This window comes from Enhydra lutris, unplaced genomic scaffold, assembly GCF_002288905.1.
Source record: "Enhydra lutris kenyoni isolate GAN:26980312 unplaced genomic scaffold, ASM228890v2 scaffoldscaffold22, whole genome shotgun sequence".
In the NCBI taxonomy this organism is placed as follows: domain Eukaryota; kingdom Metazoa; phylum Chordata; class Mammalia; order Carnivora; family Mustelidae; genus Enhydra; species Enhydra lutris.
In genome coordinates, this window is record NW_019154106.1 from 6696562 (window position 1) to 6716535 (window position 19974).

Genomic DNA, 19974 nt, shown 5'->3' on the forward strand with positions numbered 1-19974 from the left:
AGAAAACATCAACCAAAATCAAAAATAGTGTTATTAATTCTGGTGTCTCCGAAGCATGGAAAAAAAAAAAAAAAAAAAGAAAAAAAGAAACCACCCTTCCCACATTTCAGCCCCAGGTCCAGGCCAGGGGGCTGCCCCTGCAGGCAGTGCGGGCCGGGGGCCAAGTCAAATCAGTCCTGGCCACAGGCTCGAAGCGGGACCAGCCCATGGGTTTGGCTTTTGGGGCCTGGCTGGGAGGCTGCCTGCCTCAGTTTGGGGAGCCCAGGCCCTGGACTAGGGATGAGAGATCAGGGATCAAGGTCAGAGGTCTGGGCCACTTAGTTCTGATACTCTGGCTAAGGCAGCCAGATGTCAGGGTTCAGATGTGGAAGCCAAAGCCCCTCAGTTCTGTGGTCCAGCAGAGAAGGCTAGAGCCCAGGGATCCAAGTTACTGAATCCTGGGGCTGGGATCCAGAGGGTACCAGGCCGCTCAGTACTGATGCTCCAGCAGGGGCTGGGCGGCCGGGCTCTCACGCTCCTCAGGAGGCGCAGGCCAGTCACCCAGGGTCCCAGTGGGTGTGCCACTTTCAGGAGCGCTGCTGTCCAAGCAAGGAATGTCCTGGGCTGCTCTGGAGGGCGAGGAGGCGTTGGTGCCGATATCCGGGCTGAGGCTGAGGTCTAGGGGCGCCTGGGGTGGGGAGAGAGGTCGGTGGAATAGCAGACCTGAGCAGGCCAGGACCCAACTCTTCCGCAGGACCCTTACCTGAGATTTGGGGGTTCCTCCTTTGGGGCTCCCTGAGGCTGGCTCCGCCTCAGATCCCGCTAGCCCCTTCCGGCCCCCCAGGCTCCACTTCCCACTGGGACCCTCAGAACTGAGGAGACCAGGGCCAGGGGGCCTTGAGGGCCGGGGACCCTCAGTGGGTGCAGGGGAAGCAGGGGTTGGTCCAGGGAGCCGAGGGGGCGGCCACTGCAGCAGAGGAGGGGGGCGCCCGTCACCAGAGCCGCTCAGGGAAGGCCGAGGGCCCCAGGCTGGGCCGGGAGGGAGGGGTTGGTCGCCAGAGCCTGTGGGAGACAGATAAGAGAGGGTCGAGGTCGCAGCTAGGCTGTCCTCTCCCACTGGCTCCAGCCAGCCTCGCTAGCTCACCTGCTGTGTTCTCAGGTGTGGGGTGGGCCAGCGGGGGGTTATTGCTGAGGGAGGTCAAGGCGCCGCCTCCGCCACAGTCTGAGTCGTCCACGTTCCCGCCGCTGTTGCAGCCGGCACCACAGCCCTTATGAAGCCTGGGAGGGGGGTGGCAGGAAGGGACAGGTTGGAAGGGGGAGGGCCCAAGACCCCAGAGGCGCAGGTCCCCAGCTCTAGGACAAGCCAGCTAACGTTTCTGAGCCCCAGGACCCTGTCTCTTAAGAGGTCTCGCCAGCTACTTTCCAGGGTCTTCTAAGAGGCATTATCGATAGCTCTGAAGGCGAAAGGCCACCTTCAACTGTGGGAGAGCGGCACGAAGGCGGGTCAGCTCTGGGACAGTGTCGGCTCTCGGGGCCCAGTCCTGGCTCCAGCACTTCCTCACCCGGAGCCCTAGGAGGAAGTCGCTTCACCTCGCCCGAGCCTCTGCCTCCCACTCCAGGACCTTGGCCCCACCCCGGGCTCACCTCTCCCAGCTGCGCAGAAGCCAGCGGGCAATGGCGCTCAGGCTGACGGGGCCGCCCCACAGGGCCCGCAGCTGGGGGTGGCTGCCGGCCAGTGAGGTGGTGAGGGGCGACACGTAGATGGGGTAGCCCAGTGGCTGGTCGCAGGAGGAATTGATCATGTTGCGGAGGGCCTGCTTGGCGTTCTGGATGCTGCCGCGTTCAGGGTTGCGGTTGCGCAGGAACACCAGCTCCTGCTGCTGCCCGGCCCACAGGCCCCGGACGCACTCGCGGTTCACCTGCCGGACGACGGCGGCACAAGGGTCAGGGGGGCTGGCGCCAGGCGGGGACGGGGCGGGGCGGGGGCCGGGCCCTTGGTCCCCACCTTGATGACCCGGAAGCTGAGGTGGCGCCGGTTGAGCATGATGATCTTGTACTCGTCTGAGGCGTCGTCCAGGACATGGCGCAGGGCCAGCAGCGAGGGCGTGTTGCTGAGGATGGCGCTGCGCCAGGCGGGGTCACCCTCGTGCGAGATGACCAGGCGCTCCTCGTTGGCGGCGATGGCGTCGTACAGAGCGGCCGGCTCCTCGTACTCATCCGGGGACGTGAAGTGGTCCTGTGGGGCCAACAGGAGAGCTGGGTCAATGCCACCCCCCCGCCCCGCTCCATCCCCCGACGCCCACCCTCCCCTGCAGGCCTGTCCCCACCTGGTGGAGCTTGAGGGCCATGCGAACCCCGGGCGCCACCACGCGATGAAGCAGGTCCATGTCCGCGAAGACCCACTCATCCCGCGGGGAGGTGATGCGGAAGTCGCCCTTGAACAGGGCATGAAGGCCGTAGAGAAAGGGCTCTAGGCTGGGGGAGAGAAGCAACAGGTGAGCGTGAAGGTTCCGAGTTCTGGTGCTCCACTCCGGGACTCAAGCCCAGACCATGCCTCCAACGGGGCCTCCGTTTCCCTATCCTGACAAGGTCCAGCTCCGTCTCAGTCCCTCAAGGGGTGGTGGAGACCAGGAAAAGTCCAGAACTGGGCGGCGCCTTGCCCATGTGGCAGAGCCGCCCTGGAGGAAGGGCCAATGCGGTTCCTGGGGGCCACTGGCCCGGAGCTCTTTGTGGAGGGGGCAGAGGGAAACATGCGAGGCCCAGCTGGCCCCAAGGCACCCACCTGGCAGACATGCTATGCGAGGCTGTCCCCAGGGCCCGTCGGCCCAGCACACACAGGCCGAAACACAGCGTGACCAGCGGCGAGTTCCAATCTTGGTCCACGGGCTGTGGCACAAGGACCCCGTCCCCAGAGCCCCACTCAGACCCAGGGCAGGGAAACGTGCAGTGGGGGCTCGGGCCCAGACCAAGGGAGGCTGAGAGCAAGAGGAACTGGGACAGGGGAGGGGGAACCGGGGTTGGGGGGGCAGCCCCAGGGCAGTGGGGGCTGGACCTGGCTGCGGCGGGAGGCGCAGTACTGGATCCACTCGAGGTGCACCGCGCAGAAGGCAGGCAGTGAGAGGCCAGAGAGGCGAAGGTCATAGTCCTCGTCCACACTCAGAGAGAAGGTGGGGTCCGAGTCCGCGTAGCCTGGTGCCCTCACTGGCCGCAGGGCCGTGGCGATGCCCTCGTGGCTAAGCCATGCCTCCAGCTTCGGGGAACGGCTCACGTAGTAGATGATACTCTGCGAGGAGGGGCAGGCGTTAGGGCTGGGGCCAGGGACCACGGTCGCGCCCTGGCCGCAGGACAGAAAGCCCCAGGATGTGACCTAGGACTCCCACCTTGTGTCTCCTCTGAGCTCCCTGAAGACACACAGGCCAGTCTGCTCCCCTCTCCGAGGCCAGGGAGGAGGAGTGAGAATGTGGCCGGGAAGCAAACCCCCCCTTACAGAGCAAGCCCTGGAGGGTCCTGCCTGTGACAAGCGCTCGCCTGCTTGCTTGAGAAGATCCCCCGTTGATAAGAGACCGAGGTGCAGAAAGACAGCAGACTTGCCTGAGGTGACACAACAGGGCAGACTGAGCTATGACTGGAGCCCCCAGCACCTTCCACACCATTACGCTGTGGGATGCGATCTCAGAGGCCTTGGAAGGTCAGGCTGAGGTAGTGGGGCTGCCTGCAGGCCAGAGGGGCCTGAGTGCCTGTGGGTCCCGGTCCCTCTAGGCAGCGGAGGTCTGAGAGCCATAGGGCGCTCCTCTCAGAAAAAAGGAAAGGCACAGTAACCTGTGTTCCGAGTCACAGGCTCCTGTATCTTTTAAGGGGATGCTGGCTGCTGCATAGGGCTTTGAGCCGATGGAGAAGAGCTTCTGGAAGGCAGATGAGCAGGGTGGATGGGCAGCGTGAGGTTGGCGGCTGGCAACCAGCAAAGTCACTGGGATTCCATGTGCCCACCCTGGGTGGGCCCCATTGCCCGGGGATGGGGTGGTGAGTCCAGGGCTAGGAAGGGTGCCACCACTGGCCCCAAACACAGGGCACCCCGGCAGTAGGAGCAGGAACGTCTAGGAGCAGGGTGGCTCTGGTGGGGTCTGCAGGCCCGAGAGGCTGCCACCCCACCCAGGCACTGCCCCTGGCAGCCCCAACACCCCCTTCCAAACTTGAGCCCACACTGTCCTTGGCAGAGCACCCCCAGGTTCCCCGGACGCCGCCACCCCGCTCCGACTGTGCCGGCCTGTGAGGCGGCTATAGCCGTGGCGAGTTAGCCTCCCCATGCGATGGTCAACTTGGCAGGGCTGGGGCTCATCTCAGCCTGCCAGCCTGGGCCAAGGTGTGCGGTGGTGTGCGGCCACGAGACGGCCGTGCTGGCCTTGAACTGGGCTTGCGGGAGGCAGCGGGGTGACCTGTGTAGGGGCACCTCTCCGACAGTGGGGGAGGAAGGTGGACAGAACCGTGACCTCTGGATGACCTGAGGCTGGGAATGTCCCTGTCTGGACCACAGTGTCTCTCTGGGTGAAGGTGAGGGGCGGGAGGCTCGCATACCCTTCCCTAGGAGTGGCTGGGGGGACGGGAAAATCGACAGAGGAATTCCAGCTTCTCTGACATATGCCACGATGGGGTGTCCGCAGAGGCAAGGGCACAGCCGGGAGGTGCAGAGGACCGCCCTCAAGAGAGTCTCAGGTGAGCAGGCTGCCCTGGGCCCCGATGGGCCTCCCCCACACCAAGGCTCTGCACAGGGAGCCCCAGGGCAGATGCTAAGAGGCCACGAGGGGCCCAGGAGGCACCCTCACCTCGCTGGAACAGTGCCCTTCCCCCGGGGGCCATCATTCCTGCCCTCTCACGGCACTACAGGGATCCCTCCTCCTCAAGGGGATAAACTGAGGCACAGCCAAAGAGGGAACATCCCAAAGGAGGCTTCCTAGAACCCAGTCCAGGGCTGCTGCTGGACCCCACACTGCGCCTCACAGCCCTCAACACCCCGTGCAGGGGCTTGGAGCGCCGACACGGACACAGGGAGGCCCAGGCCTGGATCTGAGCTCAGCTCTGCCACTTTCTCCTGATCCTGGGGCCGCAGGCTAATCGCTCGGTCCTGCCAGTCAACTGCCAGAGCTGACAGCGGGCTCTCCCCTGGGGGGTGTGGTGGGCTTCACCCGCTCGGGAGCGGAGCCTGGCTCAGAGCCTGCCCCCCGGTAGCCACCAGCGCTTGGCGGCCGCTCCTGGGATCATCGTTTACCGCCGTTAGCACTGTCACCGCTCTGCAACAGGGTGGGGCCGGGTCCCGGTGGTCTAGGAGGCTGGCCTCTGCAGCCGCCCTCCCCACGACCAGCAGCCCAGTGAGGGGATTCGTGCACACGCTGCCTGCCTGCCGCCAGGACTCACTGTCCAGGTGCGTCTGCCAGAGGAGGGTGACAGCAAGCCCTGTTCTCCGTCCCACCCCCCAACACTACACTGTCAGAGGCACGCAAGCCACTGGGGCCCGTGGGGCCCGCTGTCCGGTGGTGAGTGGCATCCTGAAGGACACTTAAAGCTCTCTAAGGCCTACGTTTCTCTTGGGGAAAATGGGTTTCCAACCATCCAGAAGGTGGCACTCGGGATGCTCCCAGTGAGCCGTCCAGGGACCCCTGCTGCCCAGCCCCCGCCGGGCATACCTTGACATAGTACGTGATGAGGATTTTGCGGAGATCAAACACCTGCAGCATGGAGGCCGCGTTGTTGTCGCTGATGCTGTAGCCCTCCAGCACGTACTTGCTGGCCGTCACCTCCCAGGCCAGCCAGCGCTGCCCAAAGGCGGCATTGAAGGACAGGACCCGCGGCAGGTGGCCGGGCTCACAGCAGCAGCAGCCCTCATCCTCCTCCACGCCCTCCGTGATGGCCTCTACCTCGCGCTGCTGGCAGTAGGTACCTGGGGGGGGGGGGGGGAGCGGCCAGTCAGGGGGCCACTGGGATTCCCTGCTTGCCTTCTCCCTGTTGAGAGCCCAGGCCTTAGCCACTCCCTGTCCGAGGATGCCGCGAACGGTTACTAGACGCATGGATTAACAAACGAACCCTTCCTCCTCCAGACTCCCAGAGGCCACGGCAAAGACAAGCTCAGAGCAAAGTGACCTGCTCAGGTCCACGGTGCTCGTGAGCTGGGCCTCGAGCCCTTCTGTACCCTCAGAGGCCCCTTCCGAATCTGATGGCCAACACGTGCATGGCCCAGAGGGCAAAGACCTGGCTCGTTCACCAGGGGCTGTATGTGGCACCCAACCTGACGCAAGCCTGAGACCAGAGAGCAGGCCGGGGGCAGCTGATGGGAGAGCCCAGAGCTCCGGGCCCACACTTCAGCCAGACTGGCCTATTGGGTCCCTGTGGACCCAAAGTCGGGACGGGGGCACGGCTTGGCTGAAGGAGGCCCTGCCACCTCAGCACTCAGACTGGGAAACCCAGGCCTCGGGAGGAAGGGTGCCTTGTCCCACCTCACCCTACAACCAGGGCAGGGCTGCACCAGAAGCCGGCCCTCCCGTGCTATGAAACGCAGCGGCCTGCGTCAGGCCCAGCCCCGCGGCTCACCCCGGAACTCGAGGCCACGCAGCTGGAAGGTGACAAGGCCATTGCCGACCTCGATGAGGTGCACCAGGGCGTTGAGGTAGTCAGAGGCCAGGACGAAGCAGTCACCGGGGCCATAGTTGCCCCAGCGGCCCAGCACCAGGTCCCCACACAGCGTGTGCTGCAGGGAGCGCGTCAAGTGCTCATAGAAAATGGAGTTGAGGTTGTTGTCGTCAGCGCCTGAGGCCCGGGACAGACAGACACGTGGACAAAATGACAAGTAAGCGAGGCCCCCTCCCCAGGGAGGCACCACCCGAAAGGCCCCTGGATGGCCGAGAACACACCGGGGTTCCGATCCAGCTGCGTGACCAGGCGGGTGTTGGAATGATCCACACGTTTAGTGCTGTGCAGACAGAATGACAAACCCAGTCGGCCGACAGGCTCGGGGGAGGGTTCCTGCCAGCCCACCACCACATCCTCATGGCCCACAGCCCTGTTCCCTGGGCAGATGTCATGAGAGCCCCATTTCATAGAAGGCCGTGGCTCGAGGCTCCAGGACATGAGGGGACAACCCCAGGACCCCACAGCCGGGACGCCCAGGGTGGGAGCCCGAGGCTTGGCCCGACTCAAATTTTGCCCTTATCAGATCAGCCCCCTGAAAGTGGCTGTGCCCCCCAGCTGCGGCCCCTCTCTGTGCCCCACCCCGCCTGGGCCCCAAGCTCCCCTTCCTTCTGAGGCACCTCTGGAGGACCCACCTGCTCCCCCGACACTCACTTGTAGTCGCGCTCCCAGAACTTGAGGGGCCGCGCATAGGACATGATGAAGACGGCGCTGCCCAGCAGGGGGTTGAGTGGCGTGGAGAAGAGTGCTGAGAGCAGAGCTTGAACGAACAGCATGGCCGAGTCTGGGCACAAGTCAAGGAGGTGGCGGGCACGCAGGACCCCACCCTAGCCTCCCTTGCCACCCGCGGACTCCCATCAACCTGCCCCACGCACCCCCCTCCGGGCCGCGGCCCTCCCCGCACGCCCCCCCTCCAGGTCACAGGCGGCAGGCTAGGTACGAGGCACGGCGAAGGGCTGGGCGAAGGCGTGGAAAGCGGAGCCCCAGGTGATCTGCCAGGGCGCAATGTAGGTGAGCACAAACCGCAGCTTATACAGCAGGTCCCACAGCTGGCGGGTTGGAGACGGCGAAAGGAAGAGACACACAGGTCACTCACAGAGGTGGGGTCGGCCAAGTACCCCATTCAGAGCCTCGGGGCTACCCTGGGGGCTGCCCGTGTGGGGGTCAAGCTCACCATGACTCCCAGCCCTTTCTCTCTAGACCTAGCTCAAAGTAGCCCATTGCCGTTGGCAGACCCTCTAAGGAAGCATTAGTCGTTTGTGGGACAACCCTGAGAGCCTCCTATCTTGTCCCATTTCAGGACAAGATGGGAAAGTTCAGAAAAGGCAGGGCAGGACGACGACTTGCTCAAGCCATCGGTGAGTGATGAAACAGGGCCTCGACCGTGACACTGGAAGTCGAGACGGGCCCCGCCCTCAGAGGGGAGCACACTTTGGATCTCTACCATCCTGGACCAGACCAGAAACTAGACTAGAATGCCCACGTCAAAGAGAAAATGGCTCAGGCCCATGCTGGGGTCCCCTGGCAGGCACCACCACAGGCCTCCAGGACAGTGCCAGGGAATGGTTCTGTTCAGTGATTCCCCGCACCCCCCCGAGCCCCTCATCAGGGGGTCCCACAGTCTGGCAGAGCAGTCTAGATCTGTCCGGGCCCCATGGGCCTCTGAAACTCAGCTCTCCACTGCTCCCCGAGGCCGTGGCTGGCAAAGGGGCAGAGCTCAGGGGCTGGTTTCCAGAGGCCAAGGCCAAGTCTTAACTACTTAACTCCCTAGTAACTGTCCACAAGGAAGGTGGTGAAGGGCCATGACTCCGAGACTGGGCAGCAAAGCCAGAGGGACCCGGATTCAAGTCCGGGCTGCTCACCAGTTCTCCGGGGGACAGAAGGCAAGTGACTTTAGTGCTTTAAACCACAGCTTCCTCTCTGCCCCTGGGGGACCTGCTGCAGAGGCCCACAGCGGGGTGGACGTGGAGAAGCAGCTAGCGGGGCTGCAGGCCCCTGGGAAAGTTCTCCCCGCAGCCAACGCAGACAGGTTCTGCTCCCGCCACCCAGCCTGCAGCACGGCCACCAACTCACCTTGCTGCAGAGCAGAGACATGAGGAAGTAGTCGAGCAAAAAACCCTGGGAGAGGCGTGGGTAGTCAAAGTGGAAGAGCAGGACAGTGAAGGCCAAGGTCAGGTACTGCTGGGGCGGGCAGCAGAAGGCTGAGCGCAGCAGCTTCAGCCCAGCCACGGTCATCAGCAGCGCCCGGCAGCTGTGGGGAGGAGCAGGCATTACGTGGCAGATGGGACTCGGCGGGCGGCAGGGAAGGGGGCCCATCCCTCCCCAGCCCTGGCCTGGGCTCTGCTGAGCCGGGCCCTGCTTTCCTGGGCAAGGGATGCTCGGTCTCTGCTCTCTAAAGGGGTCTCCCTTTTAAGACACATCTGGGAAACACATCTGTCTTCAAAGAGGCAACTGTCTTCAACAAAGGGCAGCAGGAGCTCGCTTGCTGGGGCAACTGAGGCAGGTTTCATTCCGTCTGTGGGCTTCAGTGTCTCACGGGCCCCATGGGAATGTGGACGGTGGGATGGTGGGGCCGGGGCAGTCCTCACTAGAGGCAGAACTTGTCTGGGTGGCTGACGACGGCATGGGCGTCCACCGTGAGGGCGTTGAGCACCACCGCCGGGTAGATGAGGTACTTCTCGACGCACTGGAGGCTGGCGTACAGCTTCTCAAACCACATCACCTGCGCAGCGCCTGTGGCAGAAGGCGGCACTGCTGACTGGCCACATTCCCCTCCCACTGCCAGGCCGGATGAGGTGTACGCCCAGAGGGAGGGCAAACCAGGGGACATGGCTCTCTGGGCCCCCAGAGACTTTGTGGCAGCTCAAAGGAGGGTGATGAGGCCCAGGTAGGCCATTCTGGGTCTTAGGGCACATGCTTTGCCCATTCTGCCGTCTGGAAAAACAAACCAAATGAGGACATCCCAGGTGCCCACTGGAGGCTGGGTGAGGCCCACATCCACGGTGACCTCGAGCGGCAGCCCTTCATCACGGGTCACTGCCCCCTGGCTTGAGCTGACAGTAGACACGTGGGAGCGCCAGCCAAGGGGGCAAACTCTTTATTGTGGACATAAAACGGGGCACGTAGAATTTCGGGCACCAAATCCAGGTGACGAAACAGAGGCTCAGAGATGTTTGCATCGCACAGCCCAAATGAAAATCCGCCACGCGGACCTAGTCTGTGGGCAACCGATCAATCCTTTTGGACAAAAGATCCCTTTAGGGCCTTGGAATTCTACATCCCCCATCTCTCCAGTGAAAGCAAACGGGCAGAGGAGGGCAGGGTGGGTGGGGCGAGGGGTAAGCAGGGGCCAAGTCGGGGCGCGGCCAGTCAGCGGGGAGAGCACAGGCAGAGAGCACAGGCAGGGCTGCACAGGGGCCGTGCGGACAGGGCGGCATGTGCCGAGGCTGCCCCCTGCTGGCACTAGGCGCGGAGAGGGCCGGAAGTCCCCAGGGCCTGGGGCAGGGAGGCAGGGGGGTCTGAGGGGCTCCAAGCCCGGGAAAGGCACTCACCGCGGACCTCGTACTGGCTGTACTCGGAGGGCTTCAGCACAGGTTGCGACAGGCAGAACCAGGGCAGCTGTTTGCGCAGCTGCGGCAGCAGGTAGTGCGTGAAGAAGCCCACGGCCCCGGCCAGCGCGTACAGCACGAAGCCCAGCACCGACTGCAAGAGGGACAGGCCGGAGGCTCAGCCCAGGCGAGCAGGCTGAGAAGCCCATGGGGCCGGGGCACGGGCAGGCCAGGGCAGAGAAGGACGAGGTCACGCCAGCCCGGCGCCCTCAGGCGGACAGAGAGCAAGGGGGCAGCCCAGGCCACACGAACCTTCAGGGCAATGAAGACGGTGCTGGCGCTGATGGCAAAGGTGAGCACGGCGATCACCACACACATCACCAGGTCAGAGTGCAGGACCTCACGCTGCAAGGCCGGGAGACACCAGCGTGGGTGCCTGCCACCCCGGGGCCGACCGCTCCCAGGTAGCCCTCCGCCCCAACACCAGGACCCCAGGCGCCAGCCTCTCACCACCGACTGGCGCATCTTGTCTGGCAGGGGGTCCGGGGGCTCAGCCCGAGCCGTCTCCAAGCTCCGCTCCTCCAGCTCAGGGAAGAGCCTGCTCCGGATCAGGGACCTGGGGTGGGTGAGAAAAGGCAGAAGCCTGGGTCTGCGGGGGCCGCCCCTCCTCCTGCGGGCTCCAGGGTCAGCTGGTGACAGGCACATGCACAGACCCCCACCGCCAACCCCTGCCATGCACACTCACAAACACACACACATGCGCACAGACAGGCACATGCAGGCACCCACCAGAGCACAGTGGGGTCACTGCTCTGACGGCTCAGGTGGTAGGACAGTGCCACCAGGAGGCCACAGAAGACCGAGAAGAGGACAGGGACGTGCTGCTCCGGCCAAGGAGTCTGGGGAGAGAACCCATGCTGGTCAAGGGAGGCAAGGGGAAGCGTGGGGAGTGGGGGTGGGGGTCCCCCCATGGGAGAAGCCACTGCTGAGTCCAATTCACAGTCCCGTCCCAACGACCCCCTTGGGCCTCAGCATGCCCCCCACCCCACAGGTCATCCCTACCTTGATGGCCCCAAGGCAGAAGCCATAGAGCAGGGCAGCGGCCAGCAGGCTGCGGGAGAGGCTGAAGAGCGCTGTGAGCGGGCTGGTGGCAGCTGTGAGTGGAGAGACGGCAGGTAAAGCCCAGCTCCCACCCGCCGGTGCTCTGATGCTCCTCAGCTCCCACGGGCTAACCTCCCTGGGACCCATCCCCAGTCCAGTGTGGTCTGCTCCCCAAGCCCTCAGAGGCCTTCGGAGCATCTGACATTCTTGGGTTTAAGCCATTTGCTTGTGGTGGGGAAGGGAAAGGAGACGAGCTCTTGGAATCCACCGCATAAACAGGGAGAAAGATCAGCAGAAGGCTGGAGCCACGCCCTAAACCACAGCCCCTCCGAGGCCCCATGCTCTCCCGACCCCCCAAGCTACCTATGGGCCCCCTACCTGTACCCCCAAAGCCGTGCATATCTATCTGCTCCAGCAGGTACATGAGGCAGGTGTTGACCTGGGGCAGGAGGCCCAGGAGGAAGACGAACGGGAAGCACAAGGTGAACACTGGCAGGGAGGGAGAGCAAAGGCCCGGTCAGTCAGCCTGCACACTGCCCCTTGGCCTGCCAGCCTCGGGGCCTCACTCCCCTGGGCCACAACACCGCCCCATCTCACCAGTGGCCACATCCCGGGCACAGAAGAAGAAGGAGGCGGAGAAGAGTGTGAGGCCGTACAGGGAGACGGGGGGGAAGGGCTGGGCTGAGCCCAGAGCATCCAGCAGCCAGATGAGGAGACAGCAGATGCAGAAGTAGACAGGCCGGCTGTATGCGATCACCCAGTTGTGGCCCTGGGGAGCGGGACAGCGAGGAGCCAGCTGTCCCCAGCTGACCATCCCGCACGCACGTGCACACACACGGACACACACACATACCCTTGCCCTGCCCATGGCCCTGGAACCAAGATAGGAAGCCTGGCCCTAAGGGTAAGGGCAGCGGGACTGAAGATCTGAGGCCATAGAGGTGGTAAGGGAGCCCTGCCCTTCCCACAGCCCTCCACGCCTGTGTCAGCCCCTGCCCAGGGCCCACGCCCGAGCCTCGTGGGTAAAGGCACGGGTACTCACGTGCATGGGAGATGCAGCATCAGGCTGGACGCTCTGGAAGAGACAGGAGCCATGTTGGCAGCGAGAGCCGGAGCCCAAGGGAGGATCAGAGACCCCAGGCCCTGCTCAGTTCCACCACCGGACTACCCGGGGTGGCCAGGGCAGGACCTTACACCATTTGGAGTCACAGTTCTTTCGTGGGCAAGATAGAGGGCTAACTACAGGGGATCTTAAACACCACCTCTGCTTGCAAGCTCACACCCCTCCACCTTGTGGGCATGGAGACGTCTGGAAAGAGGCGGGTGGGGGAAGGAAACCCAAAGAGCAAGGCCTGACCTTAAGCAGGGAATACTGGCAGGAAGCGATGACCAAGCAGAACTGGAAGACCCAGATATCCGTGAAGAAGCCCTTGAGCAGCAGCAGGTAGCCCAGGAAGGCGACGAGGCTGCTCAGGCCCACACCGAGGATGTTCTCCACCAGCCCCCGAGTCCTGGAGAGACAGCAGGGTCAGGACACACCCATCCCCTTCCCAGCTAGTGGGACGAAGGAAGGCGGCGTGGGGAGGAGGACAGGACCCAGCCACAAAGGCCCACGTCTGAGCCTGTGCCCAGGCCACCTCTTGTCCTCCAAATATGCGATCCTGTCCCTTTCAGGGACGAGGCGAGGGGCACCTGCTCCAGGAAGCTGCCCCATTGCTACCCTGCATCCCGATCTTTGCCCCTTCTAGACCCCGAGGCTCCAAGGGCCACCACCACAGGGCTTGCCTGTGTCTGGCTCACGCATGCCCGGTCAAGCACGCCGTGCCGTGCCCACAGGCGGTGCCGGACATGTGCCGGCTGCAGGGCCGGGGGCCATCCAGAGTGTGGGAAGCCAGGCCACAGGTTCAAGGCCCGAGCCATCCATGCAGACAACAGAAGTCATCTGACTTTCCTCTCTGGCTTCCTGGGCCTCAGTTACCCCGAAGAAACCAGAAGGCTGACATAAGGGGTTCGTGAGCTCTTCTAGACCACAGAACTCAATTTCATCAGCTCTAACACCAAGCAAATAGAGACCGGCTGAGAACAGCCGGTTTGGAGCAGAGCTCTGGGGCAGGGAGTGCCTAGAGCACCACCCACCACCCACCACCCACGCCTGGCCATGCCAGGAGGACCTACCTAGTCAAACCCCACCGCGGACCCCAGCCCAAGGTGCCTTCAGGGACGCCACAATGGGCTCCCTACGGTTAGAGGCTCAGGAAGGCCTGGGGGTTCATGTCAGATGGGCACTCACCGGTCCAGCAGGGCCAGGAGGGCCAGCCGCTCATAGCGCACAGACGTCCAGCGGCCGGGAAGCAGCCAGTACTTGTAGCTGTGCTGGGCCCGAGGAGGCGCCTCCTCCATCAGCGTCTGCTCCTGGGATTCGTGCAGGGAGTCCTGGTCCAGCAGGTCAAACTGCGGTCCCCACAGCCGCAGCCATCAGCCCCTCACCCCCCAACACAGCCCATCGCCACCACTCCCCTGCCCAGCGCACACTGACTGGTCCGCTGTCTCCTCTGGCGCAGAAGGCCCCGCAATCTAGTGGCCCTGTGGCCTGTCTTGCAACTCCATCACAAAGGCACGCTCGTCTCTCCAGGTCCCCGGGACACGCCTCAGTGGCTGCTGAGGGCCGGAGTCTCTCCTCCCTCCTCTTCCTGGATTCAGTGAAGTCCACCCTGCCCTCTGAGACCCAATACAAATCCTACCATCCTCTGATGACGGAGCCATCGGGGGTCACTCTGACCACCCCAGCCTGGAGCACACAGAGCCCCGGCCCTGACGACAGGCCTGGGTGCCAGGGGCCATGCTGTGAGACCCTAGGCAAGCTACTTAATCTTGGGATTTCTTGTGCCCACAAATACTCGGGAGGCAAGCTATGGGTCTGGTGCTCTGCGGGGCTTTGGGGATCCCATGCAGAGCTGGATGTGGCCATCAGTGGTGTCAGGACCGTGGTGTCCCTCCTGTGTGACCACTAAGGAAAATAAGTGCATCAGGAAGGGACACATGGGGCTTCTGGGCACTGCATGTGCTCTATGACCCTAAGCATTAGACGAGTGGGTGCCCTTTTACCACCGTTCTTTAAGTTCTGAGTTTGTCTTTTATGCATCCTTAACACGTTTGCTATTACTACACTGACCGCGTAATTTATGATCCAAACACTTTCAGGAGCGAAACGGGACGTTACAGTAAGGAGCAGGGACAGAGCGCCCCGAGCCATGCCCCATGCCTGGGCCCAGCACAGGGGGTGGCAGGCCTCGGCCAAGTAAGCTGCGCTGCCTCTTCGGCGGGTTCCCTGCAGAGACCCGCCGACCCAGCTCCCTGCGGGCCCCTCCAAGATAAACAAAATACTCCAGACACACTTGTTGAATAAGCAAACGAACGACTTCTTGAGCCACAGAGATCCAGAGCCTGCACACCCATGGCCAGCTGTCAAAGGTCAGGATGGACACCGAGGGCCCCCAGAGCACTCACTCGAGCAGCTTGTCCCTCTTGGTACTGGGGCAAGTGCTCTGCGAGCCGCCTGCCTGCCCCCACCACTGCCCCTCCTGCAGGTCCTTCCCCGACCACTGGCTCCTCACCTCTGGGATCTCCAGGGGCACGCGGCGCACCTGCATGCCCTGCAGGACCACAGGTCTCGGCTGCAGCAGGTTCAGGCCGCCTGCCGCCTCCGGGACATCGGCCGAGTGGAAGCTGGAGGAATGCGAGTGGCGGTCCCTGTGGGAACAGCAGCCATGAAGAAAGATGGGGGCCACCGGAGAGCCCGGGGACGCAGTGGGATTAAGGCCAAAGCCAGGTCATAACTGGGGGCCTCCAGGGGCTGCTCAGATACCCAAAAGGAGCACCGCACCGAGGATCCAGAGGAAGCAAAGGGCAGCAGTGCCTCCCTCCCAGACCGTGGGCTTCCTGGCAGCCTCCTGCCCAGAAACGCCACGTTACTGCAGTGTCACAGAATCCCCGCAGGCCTGCCCTTCACTGCTCCCCACTCTCTTCTCCTAGAGGTTCTGAGCTGCCGCTGCCCCAGCACAGCGCAGAGAAAAATGCCCAGAAACGGCAAACCCACCAGGCTACAGGCCAGGAGAGCCCCAGCCAGGAGACTCACCAAGCCCCGTTAGCTGCCTGCTCCCCCTGCTGTCCCACAGGGTTCTCGTAGCCGCCCCCAGCGAGGCCGAAGGTGTAGGAACGCCGCACACCTGGGCCCGGGGACACAAGGCAGCATGTCAGGGACAGGGGCACCAAAGCCCGACCCACATGAACCACCCAGTGAGGCGTTCCCCTGGACGGCAGCCCAGCAGCCCCCAGGAAACCACAAGCTGGAGAAGGGAGGGCCTGCAGGTCAGCCCGCCCCGGGCTCCGGTCCTGGTTCTGCCACTGGCTCAGCTGGGACTTCAGGCAGTGCCTGGGCTTCCGCACAAGCAGAGCAGGGATAACGAAGCCACCGTCTCAGAGAAACTGCGAGTTTGGTGGCGGGCAGCACGGGGAGAGCAGTCACCACGGGGGCTGAGCAGGTGGTCCGTGGCCAACAGAGCGAGCACTGCCGCGGGGATGACGAAGACCCTCGGCAGGAAAGAAGGGGGGTGGCGGGCCACAGAGGCCCGGCCACTGGATGCAGGGAGGGGCTCACCGCTCTCATCATAGAAGTAGTGCACGGCCCCCTCGGACGTGTCGTCGAAGGTGCAGGCCTCATGCACGGTGGCGCCGGCCCGCGTGAGCAGCAGTGAGGAGGCAAAGTGCAGGGCTGAGGGCAGCGTGAGCGCCCGGGAGTGAGAGGCGGCGCGGCTGCGCTGAGCCTCCTGCAGGCTGCTGAGGAAGGTATAGCCCGCAGGTCAGCGCCACTCAGAGCCACGGGCCCCCACCACCCCTCCGGCCACCCGGCAGGCGCTCACCTGGGCGGTGAGCCCATGACAGAGGCTGGAGGGGTGGGGTTGCTGCCCGCGTTGTGGCGTCTGCGGATCGCCTGAGTCCGCCGCACGCTGCTCGTGCGGTCCCGCTTGCCAGTCTCGTCAGCGGCTGCCCAGAGAGACCCCCCCGCGCGTGAGCCACAGAGGCGTGGACACAGCCTCGGACATGGGTAGGGGCCGGGTGGTGGGGGGGCGGCAGCAGCCCCTGCCCAGAACTACAGGTCAGGCCTCATCCAAGTGTGTCCTGCCTCTGGGGCCCAACCAGGTCACCTAACCACTTGTGCCTCGGTTTCCACATTTGGAAGTCAGGACATGATGAATGTGGATGCCGAGAGCCCTCAATGGGCAGGGGCAGGGCCTAACTGCAGGACCTGGAGCCGGGGGTCTGCGATCCCCCAGGCCTGCTCATCTGAAGGCTTCAGCAGACGGCACTCCCTCGCTCAGTCCTCATCTACGCGCTGCCTGAGACAGAGGCCGAGCTGACCCTGCCCAGCTCCACTCCAGCCTGGGCTCTGTCCAAACGTGAGCCCATACCCAGCTCACCTCCCCCGCCCCCCAGCAGAGCGGGCCTCACCTCCCCCAACAGCACCTTCCTCTTGCAGCTCCCCCCGCCAGCCGGGCTGGTTGGCAGCGGGTCCCCTGTGGGCCTCAGCAGGCAGCAGAGCAGGCGCACCAGAAGCCAGCGCCACCCCCGCCTGGGCCTCCAGCTCCGCCTTGGAGCCAGCCAGGGGGGCCCTGAGGACATCACCCCCTGCCCCATCCATGCTCAGCACACGGGCATGCGTTTTGGCGCTGGCGGTACTAGGCGTCCGCTGGGTCCCATAGGGCCGCTTGGGGGGCACAGCAGCCCCCTCCTCAGCCCCATGGGGGGCCCGTCGCTTCCGGGGTCCCCCGGCTGCCCCACGGGAGCTCTCGGGGGAATAACAAGAAGTGGAAGAAGAGCTGTCAGTACTGTAGCGGCGCTGAGATCGGAGGCTGGAGGCTGGGCTCAGTTCGCTGCCCTCGCTGGTGTCTTCGTCCTCAAAGAAGCCCCCGCCTTCAAGCAGGGGCCGCCGAGGGGCACGGCCAGGTGGGGAGTGTCTTCGCATGGGGGGCCGCCGTTTGGTGGGCCGCAGCAAGGCCAAGTCCTTGGGCCGCACAACCAGGAGTGGCTCAGCTGGACCCGGTGGCGTCCCTGCGCCTATGACTGTGTCAAAGGAACGCAGCGTGTCATCGGAGGGGACCCCGGCATCTGGTGATGCGGGCAGCTCAGCCTCGGAGGGTGGGTCTGTGTCACTGCCCTCAGGGGCGTGGCCACCGGGGGGGCTGTCCAGATGGGTTGAGTTCGTCTTCTCGCTCTTGAAGCTGCTCAACGTCTCCCTATCGGTGCCACTGAAGCAGGAATCCGAGGAGCCTGTTTTCTGGGGCATGGGCTCACCCGAACCCCGCCGGTCCAGGGGCTGGTAGCCACCTGCTCCCCGGCGTTGTTCCCGTCGACTGCTGGTCCTCACCAGGGCCCGCTCAGGCCGGGTCAGGGTCAGGAAGCTCTTGCTCAGCTCCTGGCTGAGGCTCCCCTTCAGAAGGGGGCTCATGGGAGTGTCGGCCACACTGCTCCCACTCCAGGGGGCTCCATCCCCGGCCAAGGGAGAACGATCTGAAGAGTCTGTGCTGGGGAGAGAGGGGTCTGGGGCAGCCCCCGGGGGTGTCTGAGGAAGGTCTCCAACTATCAGAGAAAAGGAAGACAAAATGAGGAAAAGGCATGCTGCAAAAGGAACTAGCCACTAAGGGGGTCCTGTGGCCACCGCTTCCCCAGAGCCCAGTTGCAGCAGGACCATGAGAAGGCCCCATTCTGAAGGCCAAAGAGAGCTCTGGAGAAGCAACAGTTGGGGTGACTCAAAGACAAGATAGCCCATCCTCCCCCTTGGCCTCCGCCAGAGCATGCCCACTCACTCAGCTTCTCCTGTGAGCTTAACTTCAGCATCTCCCGATCCGCCGAGGTCACGATCACATTGTTGCTGCCCTGCTCCCGCACCAGCTCCTTGATGTCTGCAACCACAACCCCACAGGTGTCAGCAGGACTACAAGACACCAAGGTGCCATCTCGTTCCATGCCGCCAAATTCAGACCTGAGCAGCAGCCACCTACCTCTGAGGGGACCAGAGTCCTCCATCCGGGGCAGCAGCTCCTGAGCAGACAAAGAGAGAAGTGAAAGAACAAGCTGGATAAGAAGTAGCCTCGGGACATACCCCCATGGGGATGGGCTCTCAGGAGAGGAGTGGGACAGGCTGAGGATAGGAAGCACTCACCGAAACCTGGTTGAAACCAAACACAGAATGCTGGGAGCTACAGCGAACCGGAGGCGTGGAACTCACTTTCCGAAACACTGTCATCTCCACTCCCGGGTCCCTAGCAGGGGAGAAAAGCGCCAGCTTTCAGCTAACCTCCCCCTCCCTTTAGCTCCTACTTCCTCCGCTATACCCAGCACTCCTCTCTTCTCAAGGGTCCTGTGGGGCTGACCACAGAACAGGGGCTCATCTGCTCCTGAAGCTAACGTCCCCAAGGCGCCGATGCTTAAGCCCAGGCACCAAGACCCCTTAGTTCCCCACACGGCCCCTGCCCCACTCACCTGGGCAGACTGCTGTCCCCCTGTACAGGCTCCTCCTCTGGCTCCCCCATGGTCGAGTTGCGCTTCTCCACAATCTCACCCTGATCGAACATGGCATGTAGCCGGTAGTTCACAGTCTTGATGGTAGTGAAGACGACAGCCACCACGAGGCAGTACACGCCGGCCACCATCAAGCTGGGGGGCAGGACCTGGAGGCGGCACTGAGTCAGGTTCTCCTCACACAGCCCTGTCCCCATGGGATAGACCTACTGCCACAGTCACAGCCAGCATTAACAAATTCACAAGACCTCCTCACCCGTCCCTTGCAACTGATCCAAACACCCTGTCAGGGGGTTCTATCCTCTCACTGGAGAGAAATCTAATGAGAGGCTCAAAGTCACCCAGCCCAATTAAAGGATAATCTGGTCGCTCCTCCATATACCCCCAAACTCTGCAGTGAGTCCTTTCTCCACCCCCAAGCCTACAAGACATAGCCCCGAATCCCTGCCAGTTCGGCACCCCTCCGTGACACCTGCCCTCCCTTTCCCCGGCGGGAGTTACAGGTGGCGGCAGCATCTCACCATGTACAGCAAGAAGGGAAAGGTGAGCAGGAAGATCCAGACGTAAAGGTGGAAGCAGTTGGAGAAGGTGCTCTGGTGCGGGTCGAAGAACCAACCGCCGGTGAGCGAGGCCCACACCCCCTGGCGCAGGATCTGCAATACCTGCGACCCCATGGCCCCGCCGCTGCTGCGCGCGCCCCCCTCCCGGGACCCTCATGGGGGCGGCCGCCGGCCCATGCCCCGTCTGGCGCCCGAGGGCCCCGGGGCCCGGCCTCGCGCTCACGCCATGGCCTCCCCTAGCCGGGGAGAGGGGTCGGCCGGGCGACGGGGCGGGCAGGGGGCGGGGCCGACCCGGGCAGTCAGCGGTGCGAGGCCTGGACGCGGGGGTGGAGCCTCATCAGGGGCGGGGTCCAGGCCCCCACCCCCGGCCCAGAACTGCTCCGAGGGGCCCAGCCGGTAGGCGGGCGCGGGGCACGGGCCGGACACCCGTCGGCGGCATTCAGAGTTGGGCGTGGGGTGGGTGCTCCGCGGGTGCAGGCGACGGCTCCCTCGGCTCCGGCCCAGGGAGAGCCCCGGGACCCTGAGGTCCACTT

At 63.9% G+C, this 19974-nt stretch overlaps 1 protein-coding gene across 5 annotated transcripts; it reads right to left on the reverse strand.

The window, feature by feature from the left end:
- Nucleotides 1-13: 13 nt before the first annotated feature.
- On the reverse strand, nt 14-19630 carry LOC111149428 (pecanex homolog 3). Of its 5 annotated transcripts, none has more exons than XM_022506480.1 (35): nt 19403-19630; nt 18843-19030; nt 18523-18622; nt 18362-18401; nt 18167-18262; nt 16812-17939; nt 16223-16346; nt 15961-16139; nt 15439-15529; nt 14918-15053; nt 13594-13715; nt 12661-12814; nt 12346-12378; nt 11901-12072; nt 11682-11792; nt 11265-11356; nt 10992-11101; nt 10713-10818; nt 10515-10607; nt 10206-10356; nt 9243-9387; nt 8728-8905; nt 7595-7703; nt 7309-7438; nt 6879-6937; nt 6559-6774; nt 5658-5911; nt 3032-3262; nt 2762-2865; nt 2307-2454; nt 1985-2215; nt 1624-1898; nt 1124-1257; nt 743-1041; nt 14-667 (listed from the first exon to the last, which is right to left on the reverse strand). In XM_022506480.1, exons 1-35 carry the CDS (start codon nt 19553-19555, stop codon nt 470-472), a joined length of 6090 nt encoding a protein of 2029 aa, XP_022362188.1. In that variant the 5' UTR covers nt 19556-19630; the 3' UTR covers nt 14-469. The 5 variants fall into 5 exon arrangements, with proteins under 5 accessions (XP_022362188.1, XP_022362187.1, XP_022362185.1 ...); XM_022506479.1 differs by having other exon boundaries at nt 13594-13754; XM_022506477.1 differs by having other exon boundaries at nt 14-1041; nt 13594-13754; nt 15961-16136.
- Between the last annotated feature and the right edge of the window lie 344 nt (nt 19631-19974).